Source organism: Patagioenas fasciata, chromosome 14 (genome assembly GCF_037038585.1).
Source record: "Patagioenas fasciata isolate bPatFas1 chromosome 14, bPatFas1.hap1, whole genome shotgun sequence".
Taxonomy (NCBI): Eukaryota; Metazoa; Chordata; class Aves; order Columbiformes; family Columbidae; genus Patagioenas; species Patagioenas fasciata.
In genome coordinates this window covers 12,896,798-12,911,924 of record NC_092533.1, presented here as the reverse complement: position 1 = coordinate 12,911,924, position 15,127 = coordinate 12,896,798, and the positions used below count along the sequence as shown (strand labels likewise).

General features: G+C 40.0%; 1 protein-coding gene across 1 annotated transcript; it reads right to left on the bottom strand.

The window, feature by feature from the left end:
* Positions 1-1,467: 1,467 nt before the first annotated feature.
* On the bottom strand, positions 1,468-12,695 carry MAT2B (methionine adenosyltransferase 2 non-catalytic beta subunit). The gene is made up of 7 exons (XM_065849447.2): positions 12,559-12,695; positions 8,584-8,778; positions 7,591-7,705; positions 7,151-7,303; positions 5,198-5,391; positions 4,115-4,228; positions 1,468-3,061 (listed from the first exon to the last, which is right to left on the bottom strand). Exons 1-7 carry the CDS (start codon positions 12,619-12,621, stop codon positions 2,891-2,893), a joined length of 1,005 nt encoding a protein of 334 aa, XP_065705519.1. The 5' UTR covers positions 12,622-12,695; the 3' UTR covers positions 1,468-2,890.
* Between the last annotated feature and the right edge of the window lie 2,432 nt (positions 12,696-15,127).

Here is a 15,127-nt window from a genome sequence, read left to right as displayed (position 1 = left end):
AAGCAAGAGTTCTCCAAACACCCCTTCCTGTTTGAACTGTTTACAAAACACAAAAATGATTCAGCAAATGTATAATAACTTAGGGAAAAAATAAAGAATTGCCCATATATTTTTTTTTTAGCGTGTAAAGTTCTGTGTACCTAGGATGAAATGTAAAGGTTAATCCAATTTACAAGTGGGCAAGGTTGAAACACCCCATGTAAGAATCAAAAGCACTTAGAAACTTGGATAGTTCACTCCTATATTTCAGTGCTCAAAAAAACCCACAACTGATTAACTGCCATTTGTTTTCAGTTTCAAGAGTATCCATGAGCCCTGCAAGATAAGTGAAGCAGTAATTTGTCTGCTCGTGCTGCCTGCAGCAGTTGCAGTGGTCTTAAGAGACCACTGGCTGTGGTACAAACCAGGGCAGGTGGAAGGGTAAACGATACTTTCATTTGGCATTTCTGTATTAAAGCACTAAGACTGGGAGTCACTCACTTGCTCAGCATGAGAGAAATTCAAAATTGCAATTCTCTCCTCCTAGTAAAATGCCCAATTCATCCCTATTAGGTGCTTCACATTTGGGAAACAAGTCATCCTTCTTCCTTCTTGGTCAAACTGCTCCATTGACAATGAGGGATGCAGCGCCAATTAACTTATACCAGCTGAATGGAATGGATAGTTAGAGCACTCTCCTGTAGGAGGAAAAGCCAATTTTCCATCATCTTGGGGTAAAAAAAAAAAAAAAAAAAAAAAGGGCACTTTCATTAAAATAAAAAATAAAAAGAACTGGATAGTGCCCTAATTGGTATTGTAACATCCACATTTTTTTGTGGATCTAGCAGAACAATCAATATGAGAACAGTTTAACAAAAATCATCAGTAAGTCCAGAATTGCTTTCCAAATAGTAATGTATTTTGCCATGTTTTTAAAACGGAAACGAAATAAAGAGAACCACTTCAAGAATTACTTAGCTACTTGACTTTAATAAAATACTGTAACTTCTGATTATGTATGCCAAGGAAAACAAAACCAAACGAAACGCAATAGCAAGCCTACTCTCCACACCTCAGCGTTCCTCAGGTTTTTTTCTTCTTGCAGCTTTTAGCCCCATCTCAAATTTTTCATATGAGTTTTAAATTTACTGTGATTTTTGAAAAAACATGATGTCAAATTTAATAAAAACTTATCTCCCTGATCAAGCACTGAGGCTCAGGATGTTCCAGGCTCTACTTTCAAAACCTTCTGTATCTCTTTGTGTGTGTGTACATTTATCATATTCCCCAAGGCAGCAGCACAGTGGCAGCAAAACTCAAATCTAATCCAATCTAACCTAACTCTGGAAATAGTTCCTTGAGTTAAGGATGATAAAAGAAACAAAACCAAAACCCATCTCTGAAAGGGCACACAAATGTCAAGAAGAATTGCAAATATTTATGATTCAGATAAACAAACCCTGATGACAAAGAAAGAATCAACAACTGTTTCTCATGCTGGCAATAGATATTTATTGTCATTTTGGAGATAGGTTACCATGTGTATACCAGGACTTCAGACTAAAACCAAATTTGGATTATCAAGTCTTAGCATTTGCCAGTTGGAAATTAAAGAACTCAATGTAAAGCTGACCTTTAGAAGATCTTCAGTTGGTCTGTGTCCCAGCCCACTTTTTTTTTGTGAAAAGCTAAACATCTCTCTCCCACCCCCACCTTTATTTCAACCTCAGAAAAATAAATTATCATCCAAATGCATATTTTCCTAGTTTTACTAGTAATCTGCTGGCAATCTCAGAATATTCAACTCTACAACTTGAACAGGAAGCTAACCTGTACATCATCCACGTTACCAGGCTACTGAGTCCAACTTTAAGGACTAGAGCTAACCAGATTAAAGATTTGCTTATATTGGACTATTGTGCTTCCATTATTACGGTACAAACCTTCAACATGTGTGCTTTGCTGTTCAGGACAAGCTACATCAGTGCAAGATCTGACAGTCTGTGCAAAAGAAGCCGCAGTGCTACAAATTCTTAAAATACCTTTCCTCCCCACCTCACATGTATTGACTAACAAACGTCTCCCTTCCACTAACTTCAACAATTCCAAATACTGCCCAAAAAAAGAGACAGATGAAGACATTTCATGCTTTTATACAAAAAGCAAACAATCTTCAACTCCAGTCTCCCCACCCAAAAAAATAACTCAGGGCAAAATTATTTGTTCCCACCCTCCCAACCCCCTTCTAGCTTTTATATGTCACCAATAAAACAAATGAATACAACTTACTGTACAAATATGAAGCTGCAGGCATTCAAGTTACAGAACATTCTGAAGATATTTCAAGCATAAAAAGTACACTTGATAATTGCAAAAATAAAGTTTCACTTTTTTAAAAAACATTTTCATCAGAGCTCAAGCAAAACAAACATTTAGCAATACCTAATTCAGTTTAACTTCATAAGAACACCACCTTCAGAAGTCAAAAACAAAAAAACTCAGATTTTTGGTGATAAAGTAACTGAATATGTCTTTTAATGAAGAGAAATGGTATATACAACAATGGCACAGACCTTAAGCATCAGCAACAGAATTCAGCCAAGAGTAAGTCTACAAGTGAACGGAGTCATTCTTAGCATCAAATGGTACTGATTACTGAGAACCATCATCTGCTAGGAACAGATATTAAGTTAGATTGGTATGAATGGAAGGAAAGATCCATGACATCAAATAGGCTCAGTTTTTGACACTGAACTTTTTTTAGGCTAACAGTTTCACTAGTGCAAGACCATATGTTTACCTGATTAAATGAAAACTCATAAATGTCACAATTTAAGAACACTCATACAAAACTATTTTTTTTCTTTTAAAAAAGTGCCACATACCATACTTTTACTAAAAAAGTTACAAACTAATGGAAGACTGTCTGCCTCCATCTCTTGTCAACAAGGAAAGGCCAAAGCGATTCCTTGATCCCAGCTCGAAATGGTGTTCTCTGACCTATCCCCAGCATCTCCAACCTGGAGCAGTCTAGCTGAGCATTCCTCGGACGAAGAGCACCCACAACTGGACAATCGGTAATCTAGAAAATAAACAGAAAAAACCCAACACACCAACGAGTAATCAGAAATGACAGAAAAACATTTATTCTTATATATGCTCATTTAAAAGTTTCCCTTCATAGCTTTCTATACAGGTGCGTTCCTCACCTCCCCTCCAGTTATTTTGTGTGTTGCATATTTTTTGTGTGTGCTAGTTTTTGTTTGATTGGGGGGGGGGATTGCTTGCTTGCTTTACGGTTAACTTCATTTCAACATAAGAGATATCAGGTAGAGTGACATGACATCTAAATGGGAATTCTTCTCACTCAGTTACTGCTCACCATTTATGCTTTTCCATGTTTTATTCCTATTTTCACCGCGTGACTATAATCACAAGGCAAAAAATGCTCTAAAATGTTGACAGAACCATGTCCTGATCAATAGACTTGAAGAGAAGTACATTTGGGCAGAAAAAATTCAGACTAACTTATTGTTCTCCATTCTTTTTTTTTTCCTCCATCTTCCAAGCCACATTCCAGTTCCAGAATCCTTGGAATTTATTTTGGATATAAACAAAATTTTACATATGACAGTCTCACAACATTGCAAGTATGTCTTTTAAGAGCAGTCTTACTTTTAAGTGTCAATAAAACTGCAGGACAGGTGTTTTAAGCAAAGCAAAAATTATTTGAATTTAAGTGAATGTTTTCAGAAATAAATTTGGACATCAAGGAGTTCTTACAGATTCCTACCCTCAAGTTGATGTTTTGTCAATCCGTATGCTTTTTCAAGGACAAAAATAGAACAAAAAATATGGATTTACTCATGACTGAGGGTAATTGCTCTGCAGAAATACTGTTACACTACAGACCGCAAAACTGGTTGCTGACTGACCAGGGAATTTTCATCTTTCAACAGGTCAAAGCAGCTGTTGTTTTTCCCAGGTAGATACCAGACAGTGTCCTTGGCAATACATCTGCTGTGCCAGACAAACACATATCGTCCTGAAGAGGCAGCTTATTTCTATAGCTAGTGTGAGACCTACTACTTAAAGTACAACCATCTTTCTACGGGTCAAACAACACATCACTTACTGGTCTCAAGTGGCTGCTGGGGAGGTTGAAAGCATCAGCAATTGCACATGCCATTTCATACTTCGTCATCTGTTCATTGCCAGACCAGTGAAATGTTCCTTTTACTGATGGATCCTACAAAAGAAACAGAAAGCGCAGGTGAAAAAAAAGCAGCTAGCAAGCTGTCAGACTGATTCCCACACAAAAATTGTGCAGAATAACCTTGCAGCGAGATCCTATCCTGAAAGGAATGTTACAGCACCTCACTGATGTTCTAGGAATGTCTTGCACATTTTCAGAGAACCTGACTAGGGATTGAGACTGAAAACTGATGTTACATATATCTGACCTGACTTTTCACAAACAGCTTAGAGTCTGTAGAATTAACAAAAGGGAAAGGAGCAAGTCAACCAACCAAATACCCAACCAAGGCAAATAGCTGGGAAGGAGGAACTCAGCTCTTCCGTACAAATCACTCCAAAACAAACACAAAATTCACCACACACATTCTGAATGTCAAACTGCAGACCATGTGGAGGTCCTATCAAACAAACTGATTGTACCACTTTCATCGTATGTGCATGGTCCATATTTCCCAAGTTATATGTATGAAAAATAAAGGTGGTTGGTTGGGTTTGTTACCTTGCAAAGGTGCTAATCTGAAGATGCTGTTGAGAATAAACACACTCAAATCTCTAAATGGAGTGGCTTGTTTCCAAGTGTTCTTAATACAATATGCAACGGCATCTTTGAGAATTACATTCAACCAACATGTTTGTTTGGTTTTTTTAACCCCAAATGGCAATTTGTAAAAGGCATATTAGAATAAGTTAGCTGTTTGCACTTCTCTCCTGCACACTAGAAGACACACGACAATTTTCAGGTGATCTGTCCCATCAGTTCAATCACTTATGTTTCAAACATCACAATATCCACACACTCACGTAACGATACTGTAGTATTACATTAGTTCTTTCCTCTCTCCTAGTGTTCCAGAAATGCAAAGAATAATGCAGGTTATACGCAGTTCTCAGTCGTTCAGAAACGAAGCCAAGAACTCCAGCTGTTTGAAGTCTGAAAAGGCTCGATAGTTTAAATTCTTACCAGCATTCTCTTCTCCGCTAGTTGTCTGCAAACAGCTGCCACATCCTTCACGTTAGTAGGAAACCTTTGTTGCCAGTGGTCCATGTTGGCAGATTTATTACTGAACTGAACTTTGTCAAACATAACAGTCACAGCACTTTCCTCCAGTCTCTCTACCTCTCCATACAGGATGGGAATCCTAAGTACTGCAGCACCTGAAAGAAAGAGTATTTTTCAAGTACTAACATTGTTATGAATAGGTATGAATGCTGTAGCATAACTTGAAAAACGTTAAGAAACATGCCGGTGACATTAAGCATTAACAAAAACTTAAGAAAATACAATTAATGTGTTTGCTCTCTGAATATCATTTTAATTTATATCAACTAAAACCTTTTACAGACACTAAGCTTATATAAACTTATTGCCATTTATGCCACTGATTTCCAGAAAGTTAGCAAGCTTTCATGAACGCTGCGAGAGAAAAAAGAAGACCTGTTTCGGTTAGAACAAAAAATAAAAACATTTTCAAAACAACTGTAAGTATGCGGCTACTCCAGCACTCCACATATCCCCTGGGTAAGAGCACCAACAAAAACTCCCACCAATCACCATATTCAGGTGTCAATGACAGGAATTTTTTTCCCAGAATGTGGAAGCCTCCTGCATAATGGAGGACATTATTTACCAGAAAAACAGACATGAACCTTGGAATTAATAGAAAGCTTGACAAATAAGGAATAGCTTCACTGAATACAGTAGTGAAGAGTATCAGATTTCAAGATAGTGATACGAGAAATTAACAGTGAAGAAGTGCACATCACACTAGTCTGTCTCAGTCATGAAGACTCAAAAGGCCTTTTTCAGGGAAAATCAAAGGCTATGAAAATTAAAAGTAATACAGATATTTTTGCTTAAAGAAAAAAAAATAAATTCAGTCCTGAAATTACAAGCGTGTTACCAAATCATTGCAATTCTTCAAGATTTGTAGGAAAACGCTACAGCTATTAGAAAGACAAAAAGAAAAAGCTAATACACAAATTATTCTCACAGAAAAGTAAACTGAAGAAGTCCTTAACACAAGAAAAAAACAAATACAAAAAACCCTCCAATATGATGCTGATTTCCTGCTGTTCTAAAAACAGCTATTTTGTCACTCAGCAAATTTGTTCTTCCTCTCTTAAAATACAGGTTGACATGTCTCTCATTTACTATCTTCAGAAGTACTCAGCATTTGAGTAAAAGACTGCCCTCCTGGTGTTCTCAGGAGCTGAGCCCTGGAGAGCATTAGCTTCAGCCCAATGGTTCTGAGGACCTACTGAAACTTTGATTTCTATAAGCATGAGTAATAGATAGAACTTGTATCCCCTCCTAACCAAAAGTAAAATATATTCTTAAAAAATACACAGAAACCCCCAAATTATTAGTGGAGATTGTTGCATTATGCAACAGAAATGGATAGGGAAGTTCTTCACGCAACTACAGACATTTGATAGACTGAATTCTACCTATACAATATTAGCAAATTAGCAGTTGGAAGACTAATATGTGTAAAATATTGATATTCGTATGAAACAATAGAACTGACATTTTCAAGCATCTTACTCAGCACCATCTCCCAATTCGTTCTGCTAATAATGGTACTGCTGCAGCCCACGGCTGCCTGCAGATCACGCTCAAAAAGGTTATGAAACCCAAGTGAAGCGCTGAGCTGGGGGAAGGATCTAGCAAGATACCCACATGTACTTGAGTGTGCTGCAGTCCTATCTCCAGTAGCAATCTAGAGGAGGGAGCAAACAGCATCATTGTTTAAGAGCAAGGAGACTGACTCCTAATCACATTCTTTCACATTCTTTTCTAAATCTCATTTCCATGTTTTTGCAACTTTACCACTGACTTATGAGTCTATTAAGATAAAACACAACTAAGTAAAAATAGAAAGCCTCTATTCAAAATATGCAAGTGTATTCTTACCTTCATTATTTTCCAGGACTGCTTTTTCACCTTCCAGTTTGGTTTTACCATATAAATTCAGGGGATTTGGTATATCAGACTCTTTATAAGGAGGGCTTGTTCCATCAAATACATAGTCTGTACTAATGTAGATCAGAAATGCTCCAACTCCAGCTAGGAAGAAAATGTTTATACATAGTCTATTTTAATTCATGCCTTGTTTGAAATCCCAGTCAACTTTTAAAGGACCTCATCTTCTAGCCCCATTCCTTCCCGCTACTTGGTCTGTTCACTGAGCCTTCACGTAGACATGCACGCTACTCTTACAAAAAATGGAGCAACGGCCCACTGATGGCAGAAATTACATTCAGCACTTAGAGTAACTTAGTCGTATTTATGTCCCTGGATAAATAAATGCAATATTTTAACACGAAACCAAATCTGTGAGGTGGTCTCCTTACCTGCCTCTTTTGCCAAGTTCCCTGAAGCAGCCACATTGAGCTGAGAAGCAGCATCTGGTTGACTTTCTACAACATCTGGCCTTCTCTCAGCAGCACAATGCACTATAACATGAGGCTGGAAATTAAATACTAATTTTAAACAACAAACATTATCAAGAGATTGCAGTTGTACCCTAACTCGAGCAATTAACTCCCCCAGGCAAAAGGGCATTTCACTAAGTTGTGAGAAGCAATAGAAGTAGTAGCCATATTTTCAATCGTGACATTCTGAGGAGCATGTTTTCCTTAAGAAGTAGAATAGAACCATGTTGCTTCAAGATACAAAAAACCTGATGATTAATTTTGCAGTTACAATCTTCAGTAGCTTTGATTTTACAGCAAGATCTAAGTTTTTTTTCGTTTTTAATTCTGTGTAATACTATAAAATGCAATGATAATATTTATCTCACACACATAATGGCACTTAAAAAAACATTAGCCAAACTATTTTTAGATAAACCATTTACACATGGCTTATTTGACATATGCAGACTAATAAGATATTTAAAGTCATCTGATAGAATGGCATCCTGTATAATGTATTTCAGGTTTTATTTATTCCTTTTGCAAATTAGGTTGGAAAAAGAGTGAACTTCTTACTGCAGGCTAAACGTACAGTTACTGCTGTTGGATTCAAGTATTCCTCAACTTCAAAAGAACTGCCTCATACTACTATGTCAATAACTCACAGTTATTTTTTTCTTTCAACTATTTACGTGTACATCTGTTACTTGCAGTCTGTCTGTGGTGATGACGGCAAAGTTCACAACTATTGTATCTACAGAGCAAACCCACACTCCAGATGTGGCAGGGAAGGCAGCCATCCACTGTTCAGCTCTGCCAGAGCGTTAGCTTCTCCAAAGCCACATGAACTCCGTATCAGAATAGTACTACCAGCTGATTACCAGACATATAAAGTACCCATTCCATCTACTTCATACTCCAGAAACTTACCTGAAAATCATGGATAATGTCATGAACTGCGATAGAGTCCAGAAGATTAATCTGTTCAAATCTGGGCTGAGCTCTCCTGTATCCACAGCCAACTGCATTCCAATTATTTTCATTGAATTCTTTGAAAACAGCTCTGCCAAGAAGTCCCGTGGCACCAGTAACGAAAACCCGCCTACTGGGAATATCAACGTCTTCCTAGAGAAACAAGAACAGGAAAAGCTGTGTGTCTACTATTATTTATTGCTGGTTTTTTTCTTAAAAAGTACACAAGGCTGCAATCAGTGCTACTGTATTAAATAGCTTTCCTTGCCACTTGAGTGCTTTGGAACATCTCGTGGAACACAAACAACTGGGAGCACCAATACTGTACCTAGCCAAGCATTTAAACATATTTTGAGGATAAGGTAAACAAAACTTATATGGGAAAGTCAATTACTTCCACAACAAGAGGGGAAAATCAACCACTAACAAAGACAGAATTTTAAGTTCACTCAAAATCTGCTAACTTTGTGCAATTTGAAATGACAGAAATAACTTCTTTTGAAAATGGACCCCAACTATTTAATATCTAGGGTGCATCTCCTGCAACAAATAATTGTGCACAGACTGTGCCTGCTAGAGGCTGCAGCAACACAATACAGCTCACTATGGGCCTGCCCACAACGACTGTAAGAATTGAAGACTTGAATTTTATCAGTTAATAGACCAGTAATTCAGTAATTCATCATTACTCAATCGAAGTGTCAAATAATTAGTAAAACCCAGACACAGTTCTCTCTTCTCAGTTTTACAAAGTGCATCTGAAAGTGACCTGGTAACCTTAACTCTTAATCTATACAACACACTAAAGCTTTACTTCAGCTACCACACACCTCAGTACTGGAGACAGCTGTGTACATCAATGCACACAAAGTTTGTTCTTCTCCACCACTCACTAGATCATCAAATTTTCAAGACAACAAACCTAAGATTCACATCTGTCTATGCATTCTTTATTTTCCTTTCCTGCTTTCCTTCTGCACTTACCTTGGAACAAGACCCAACTAAAAAGAAAAATAAAAGCACATGCACACATGCCTGTACAGAGCTGCAGGTGTGCAGAATCCATCTTGGATTTCCTGACAGCTTCATCCACAAGGACACTTTGTGACAATTGATTATAATTTTGTAAATGCTCTCTACTGTGCAATTCAATGGGCCCGATCAGTTCGGAGTGTTCTTACGTTTTCAATATTGTGACAGACGGCTACTTTTTGATCTAGGCACAGGAAGCAATGGAAATCACTTTCAAATAACCACCTGTGTTTTACCCTGTAAATTAAAAAGCTTTTGTTCCATAAAGGTATACGCAGAGCTGCATTATGGAAACAGCCTATCCCAAAACAATTGCTTAAAGTTCCCAGTACACTGCATGTGTTTTCCTCAACTCCAAGTCTTAAGGCAAAGGATGACTTGTTCCCATCAGTACTGGATGAAAAATAACAACTTATGCCTAGACAGTTTCCTGAAAATGACAAACTACAGCAAGTCATGTTTTAAAAAAGTTACCTTTATCTTTGCACCCAATTTGACCTCATAACACAAGTTTATTTACAATTTTTTAAGCCTGCCCACGCTTGTCTGAAAAGCATAAGCGAGAACATACAAGTACTGTCTTCTCTGTTGGTTATACACTTCTTATCTTAGCAAAATGTGGATAGAGCATCATAGGAGAGATAATTGGCGCTTCTATAGCCAGAGGAGCTAATAAAGGTCAAAGACTTTTTGAATAAAAGAGAGTTGAAAACTTCTCTAAAAATGTCAGACTATCTTTAATAAGGAGAAAGTGCCTAACACAAAACCATGTCATTTGTAAAATCTGTCATTTTTAAGCATCATTCATCCAAGTTGGTTTATTTTACACATCATAAAGAGGACATTGTGTTAGCAGCACAGCTTTCACCCAGTTAAGTACAGCTTGTATCCTGTTGCTCTTGTCTGCAAGACAAACCACTTTCAGTAACTTGTCTCTGAGAAACGATAGATTTTTCCCATAAATTCAACACAAAGCAACTACCACTTTAAACATATGTCACCTTGCTTGAAGTTAAACATCCTCATAATACAAAACCTGCCCAGATTAACTCTTTTCTTACACGCCCCCTTGCTCCTGTGCCGAATGCAGCCAGCTGCAAGAGTATTTCTGTCTCAGACCTCGTAACTGCGGACAACAGAGCCTGGGAGGTTCTGTCAAGGACCTCAGGGGTTTCCTGTTCCCACCTCCGCTGGTTGCTGATGCTCTCCCAGGCTGCAGAAGCTGCTGCTGCTGCCTCTCAGCCGTCCACAGGCACACAAGTCACTCGGGATGAACAGCACCACTTACTTCAGAGCAGCAATCAGCTGTCCTTAACAGTGAGCAGAGCTAAAAACTTCAGTCCTGTTACTGACTTTGTCTAGCAAGGAATTAATCATGGTCCTCTAGAAGACAAGGAGACAAAAATCTATAACTACTATCTAGATGAATCAGTACTTAACTGAAGCCACATATGACAGAGCATCTCCGTTCTAACTTCTGTCAATATACATTTTTTTTTCTTAAATATGGCTGAAATATTAATAACATAATGCAAATAAAACACAAGACTATTCTTAACTTATCCTGATGAGCTAGAATCTGCAGTAATTTAGTAGGTACTCTATGTAAAGAATAAACAACATCGTACAATTAAAATATTATTCTTTTGCCTGCAAGTTTTATAGGCTTACACACACATTCTTGTTCAGGTTAGCTCATCTGCTAACAAATCTTCTACACATTTCTCAACTAAGAAGCAACCTTTTTCAGTCATCCATTATTCAAAAAGTTCTCCTAGCAACTCATTTTGAAGGCTACCTAAATGCACAATTTTGAGCTTTACTATAAAACATCCAATTTTTTTTTAATCTGATGTTCAATACTCACTAAAAATTTATGTTACAAAGAGCACTGTACTCAGCAGTCACATTCATATACAAATAACACTGTATGACTAAAAAATGGGATTTATGAGAAGATTACTTTGCAGACACTACCAAAACACAAAATAAGAGTATAATTTACAGAAATAGTAAAAGGTGAAGGTACAAGGGTTTTTAAGCTTTATAGAAACTGAGCTTGACAAAATCGTGATGAACTCAAAAATATGAATTTTAAGAAACACCCACTAAAACCAGAAGCTGCTGGAATAACACAGATTTGCGACATAAAACGACAAATAGGTCTGGACAAGGAAGTCACTCCAAAACCAGCCTTTATTCAGCTTTGACGTCACCTACAGAAACAAAAAGCAAAACTAAAAGCCACAGGCCCTCAAGTCCCGGCCCGGCGAGCGAACAGAAGTGAACGGTGGCACAAAGTCCTGCCGGGTGTAACTCGCTCCTCAAACTGCACCTGCTCGGCGGTACGAGAGCAGAACGCGACCGGAGAAAACAAGTCTATGCAGAATCACCGCACGGCGCTCCCCTTACAAATACATCTTTTCTACGCAATAAGGTCGCTAGAATTAAGCGGTTTAACAATTAAGCGAGCTTAACAAACCCAACTTCTCCTTACAAAATCAAAAACAACGATAACTAACATAAAGATAACGTAAGAAGATATAAAACTCCTCAGATTTCTCGAGCTCGCGAGTGACGCCCGTTCGGGCGCAGCGAGAACTGACACAGCGGGACCGCGCGGGGCCGAGGCCGCCACACTCCCGACCCCGCCACACTCCCGACCCCGCTCGCGGGTGTGGAACCGGGCCCGCCGCACTGCGCCTCCCGCGCCGCCCCAGCGCCCCCAGCCCGGCCCGGCCCGGCCCGGCCCGGCCCAGCCCAGCGCCCCGCCCGCAGCGGCGGTCCTGCCCGGGCTGTGCGAGGGCGGGGCGGCCAAGCCGCGGCGGAAAGCCCCCACCCGCCACCGTTGCGCACCGGGCGAAAACGGCCTTGCCGCGGGCTCCCAGCGGCGCCACCCACCTCCACCAGCTCGCAACGCCCCGGCACGAAGCGGATCTTGAGCTCCTTCTCCCGGCCCACCATGGCGGCCCTGTGCCTCCTAGCCGCAGGGCGCACCGGCTGCGGGAGGGCGGACCGACCACTCGCCGCGCACGCTCATTGGGCCGCGGGGACACAGCCGGCGCAGGCGCCTCCCGCCGCCGCGCGCCCATTGGCTGAGGAGCACTAAAGTGGGCGGGGCCCTAGCGGCACCTTAAAGTGGCGGTGGCGTCCGCAGCGCTCCTGGGCCTGCCTGGGCGGGGCAGCGCGGCCCCAGGGCGGCGGGGTCTGCGCGCCGGGCGGAAGGAGCGGGTCCATCCCGGGCCGGAGTCGCTGCCCTGCGGAGTTTGCGCCGCTGATGCCGAGGCCCAGGGCTGGGGGCGGTTGGAACGGACCGGCCTCGCCCCGGGGGAAGGCCAGGGCGGCTGTGGAAAGTTTGTCATCCTCCAGAGCAGGCTAGGGCCCCCGACCTGAAACCAACCCTCGGTACCACTGGACTTGTAAAAGCCTTTTGTATGAAACAGGTGACCTCTGTAACAGCAGTCCCAGCACCCCCATCCTCAAAAAAGAATTCGAAGTTACAGTTGCAACAGGGCTTCCTTTATAGAAAGACAGAACAGATACTTTTTAATGTTCTTTTTCTCAGGGGTGAGAGGGGAATGAGTCACCCTTAACCCAGATACTTAGGACATTTCAGGAGTGTTCAGGAGCTGGAGGGCCTGCATATTGGAACTGCGATCTTGCATTGGTATGAAATGAAGGCCCAGGTCCTGCCCTTTAAAGTGAAACTCCACACTTAACACGACTACGCTTTTGTTCTTAAGAGATATCATTAATACAGCTCCAGCACATCTTCTAGAGAAATTATTGAACTTATCTTCTAAAATGTAGGAAAATAATGCATATTTTTCTAATTCCCTTTATCTACACCTTTATATAAAAATCACCATTTTCTTAAATGCAAGTCCTTGAAGTAACATAAATCTGGATACAGAGCTATTTACTGTGACATTCCTGACCCCCACAAGGCAGAAGCTGTGTGCATAACATCATTTTAACAATAGGACTAAAGTTAAAGAGACACATAAGAATTAGTGGCCAAGACTCAGTTCAGCTATGTTCACACTTAGCTCTTCACCTGATGAATTTATGTCAGCTTCTTTAAAACAGTATGTAACTGGTAGTCAAGGGAGAAAACCAGCTGATACTGCATGAGTTAACACACAGTTAGAGAAATCAGAAAATCAACTAAGAATTGAATGGGATCATATTTTAAATGACCCTTAAGACAAACAACTGACATTTATAGGTCAGTGAAGTACACATAAACCACTTTAGCCAGTTTCTGCCTTCTTGGAGTGCAGACACCTTATTTTTCCTTTCAATAAGCTATGGACATTTAATTCCCTCTCATTAATCTTGGAATTCTATTAAAAAGATCAGTAATTCATAACTTGAAATTCAGAAGAAAAATCTACAACTACATATTGAACTGCTGAGCAGCACTGAGGTAACAACTGAACACAGCTCATGTCACACCTCTGCATCCCAACGCAAGCTGACAGAGCTCAGGATACACCTCAGCAGGAGCAATGAACTAGAAGTTTGCCTTGCAGGCTGACAGCAAGAGGCAAATCAGGAAAGCATTAGCACTGGAGTTGCAAGCAGGAACCATAAATTGCCCTGTGAAATATCTGCACACTTTTGTCACCAGTATTAGTTTCAAAAATTCTGTGTAACTCTTTTCATAATAGAATATAGTCTATTTATTCCCTTAAATATCTACATTAATTCAGTACCATTCTAGCTTATATTTTAAATCTATTATTATTATGTTCACTTTATGAAACACTATGATTTCATGGAATAAACAAAAATTTTATTGTAGTCCATATCACAGCCATTTAAGTATAATGCATCAGTGGGTGACTAAATGCAATGCTCATTAAATTAACACGACAGACTGCAATTCGCAGAGGCTAAAGTGTCTCTCTGCTCCTGTTTGCTTTTCCCCAGATTCTGTAATCAAAGTGCAGCAGTGATCCATTAATGCAAATATCCAGAGCCTTACCTGCTCCTTTGCCACCAGCACTTCAGGCATTGCCATAAACTGTGGAAGGAGTTATCAGCCTAGGAAGTTACTGCACTTCAGCTGCGCATTTGTCCTTTTGCCTGCAGAGAGCACATGGACTGGAAGCAGCGGCAGCTCGGTTGACCTTTCAAACCAAAATGCTAATCCAAGCCCTGTATCACATGTGGTTGTGAATCCTGTTAAATATTTGGTTTTTCACAGTGGTACCATGTAAGCAGCTCAGTATTAACTTAAATTTTAATTTCTTAACAGCTGGCATGAACAAGCACAGGCATTGTGTGTCTAAAACCTATCCAAAGCACTGGCACCGAATCTTCAGCAGCTTTCCTTCCATGGAAACAGGAGGAGGGCTCTAACTAGGTCAGCCAGCTTGAGGATTCCAGCAGCTCTGCCTTTCACATCTACATTAAGTACAACCCAGAACTTAAAATACAGCAAGGTGGATGATCAGAGAAATAA

Excerpts from the sequence above, each read along its gene's own strand:
- MAT2B (XM_065849447.2), bottom strand. The coding sequence starts at position 12,621 with ATGGTGGGCCGGGAGAAGGAGCTCAAGATCCGCTTCGTGCCGGGGCGT. Across the intron at positions 7,304-7,590 it reads GAACTTGGCAAAAGAGGCAG|CTGGAGTTGGAGCATTTCTG; the intron begins GTAAGGAGACCA and ends TTTTCTTCCTAG. Across the intron at positions 4,229-5,197 it reads TAGCGGAGAAGAGAATGCTG|GATCCATCAGTAAAAGGAAC; the intron begins GTAAGAATTTAA and ends TTTCTTTTGTAG.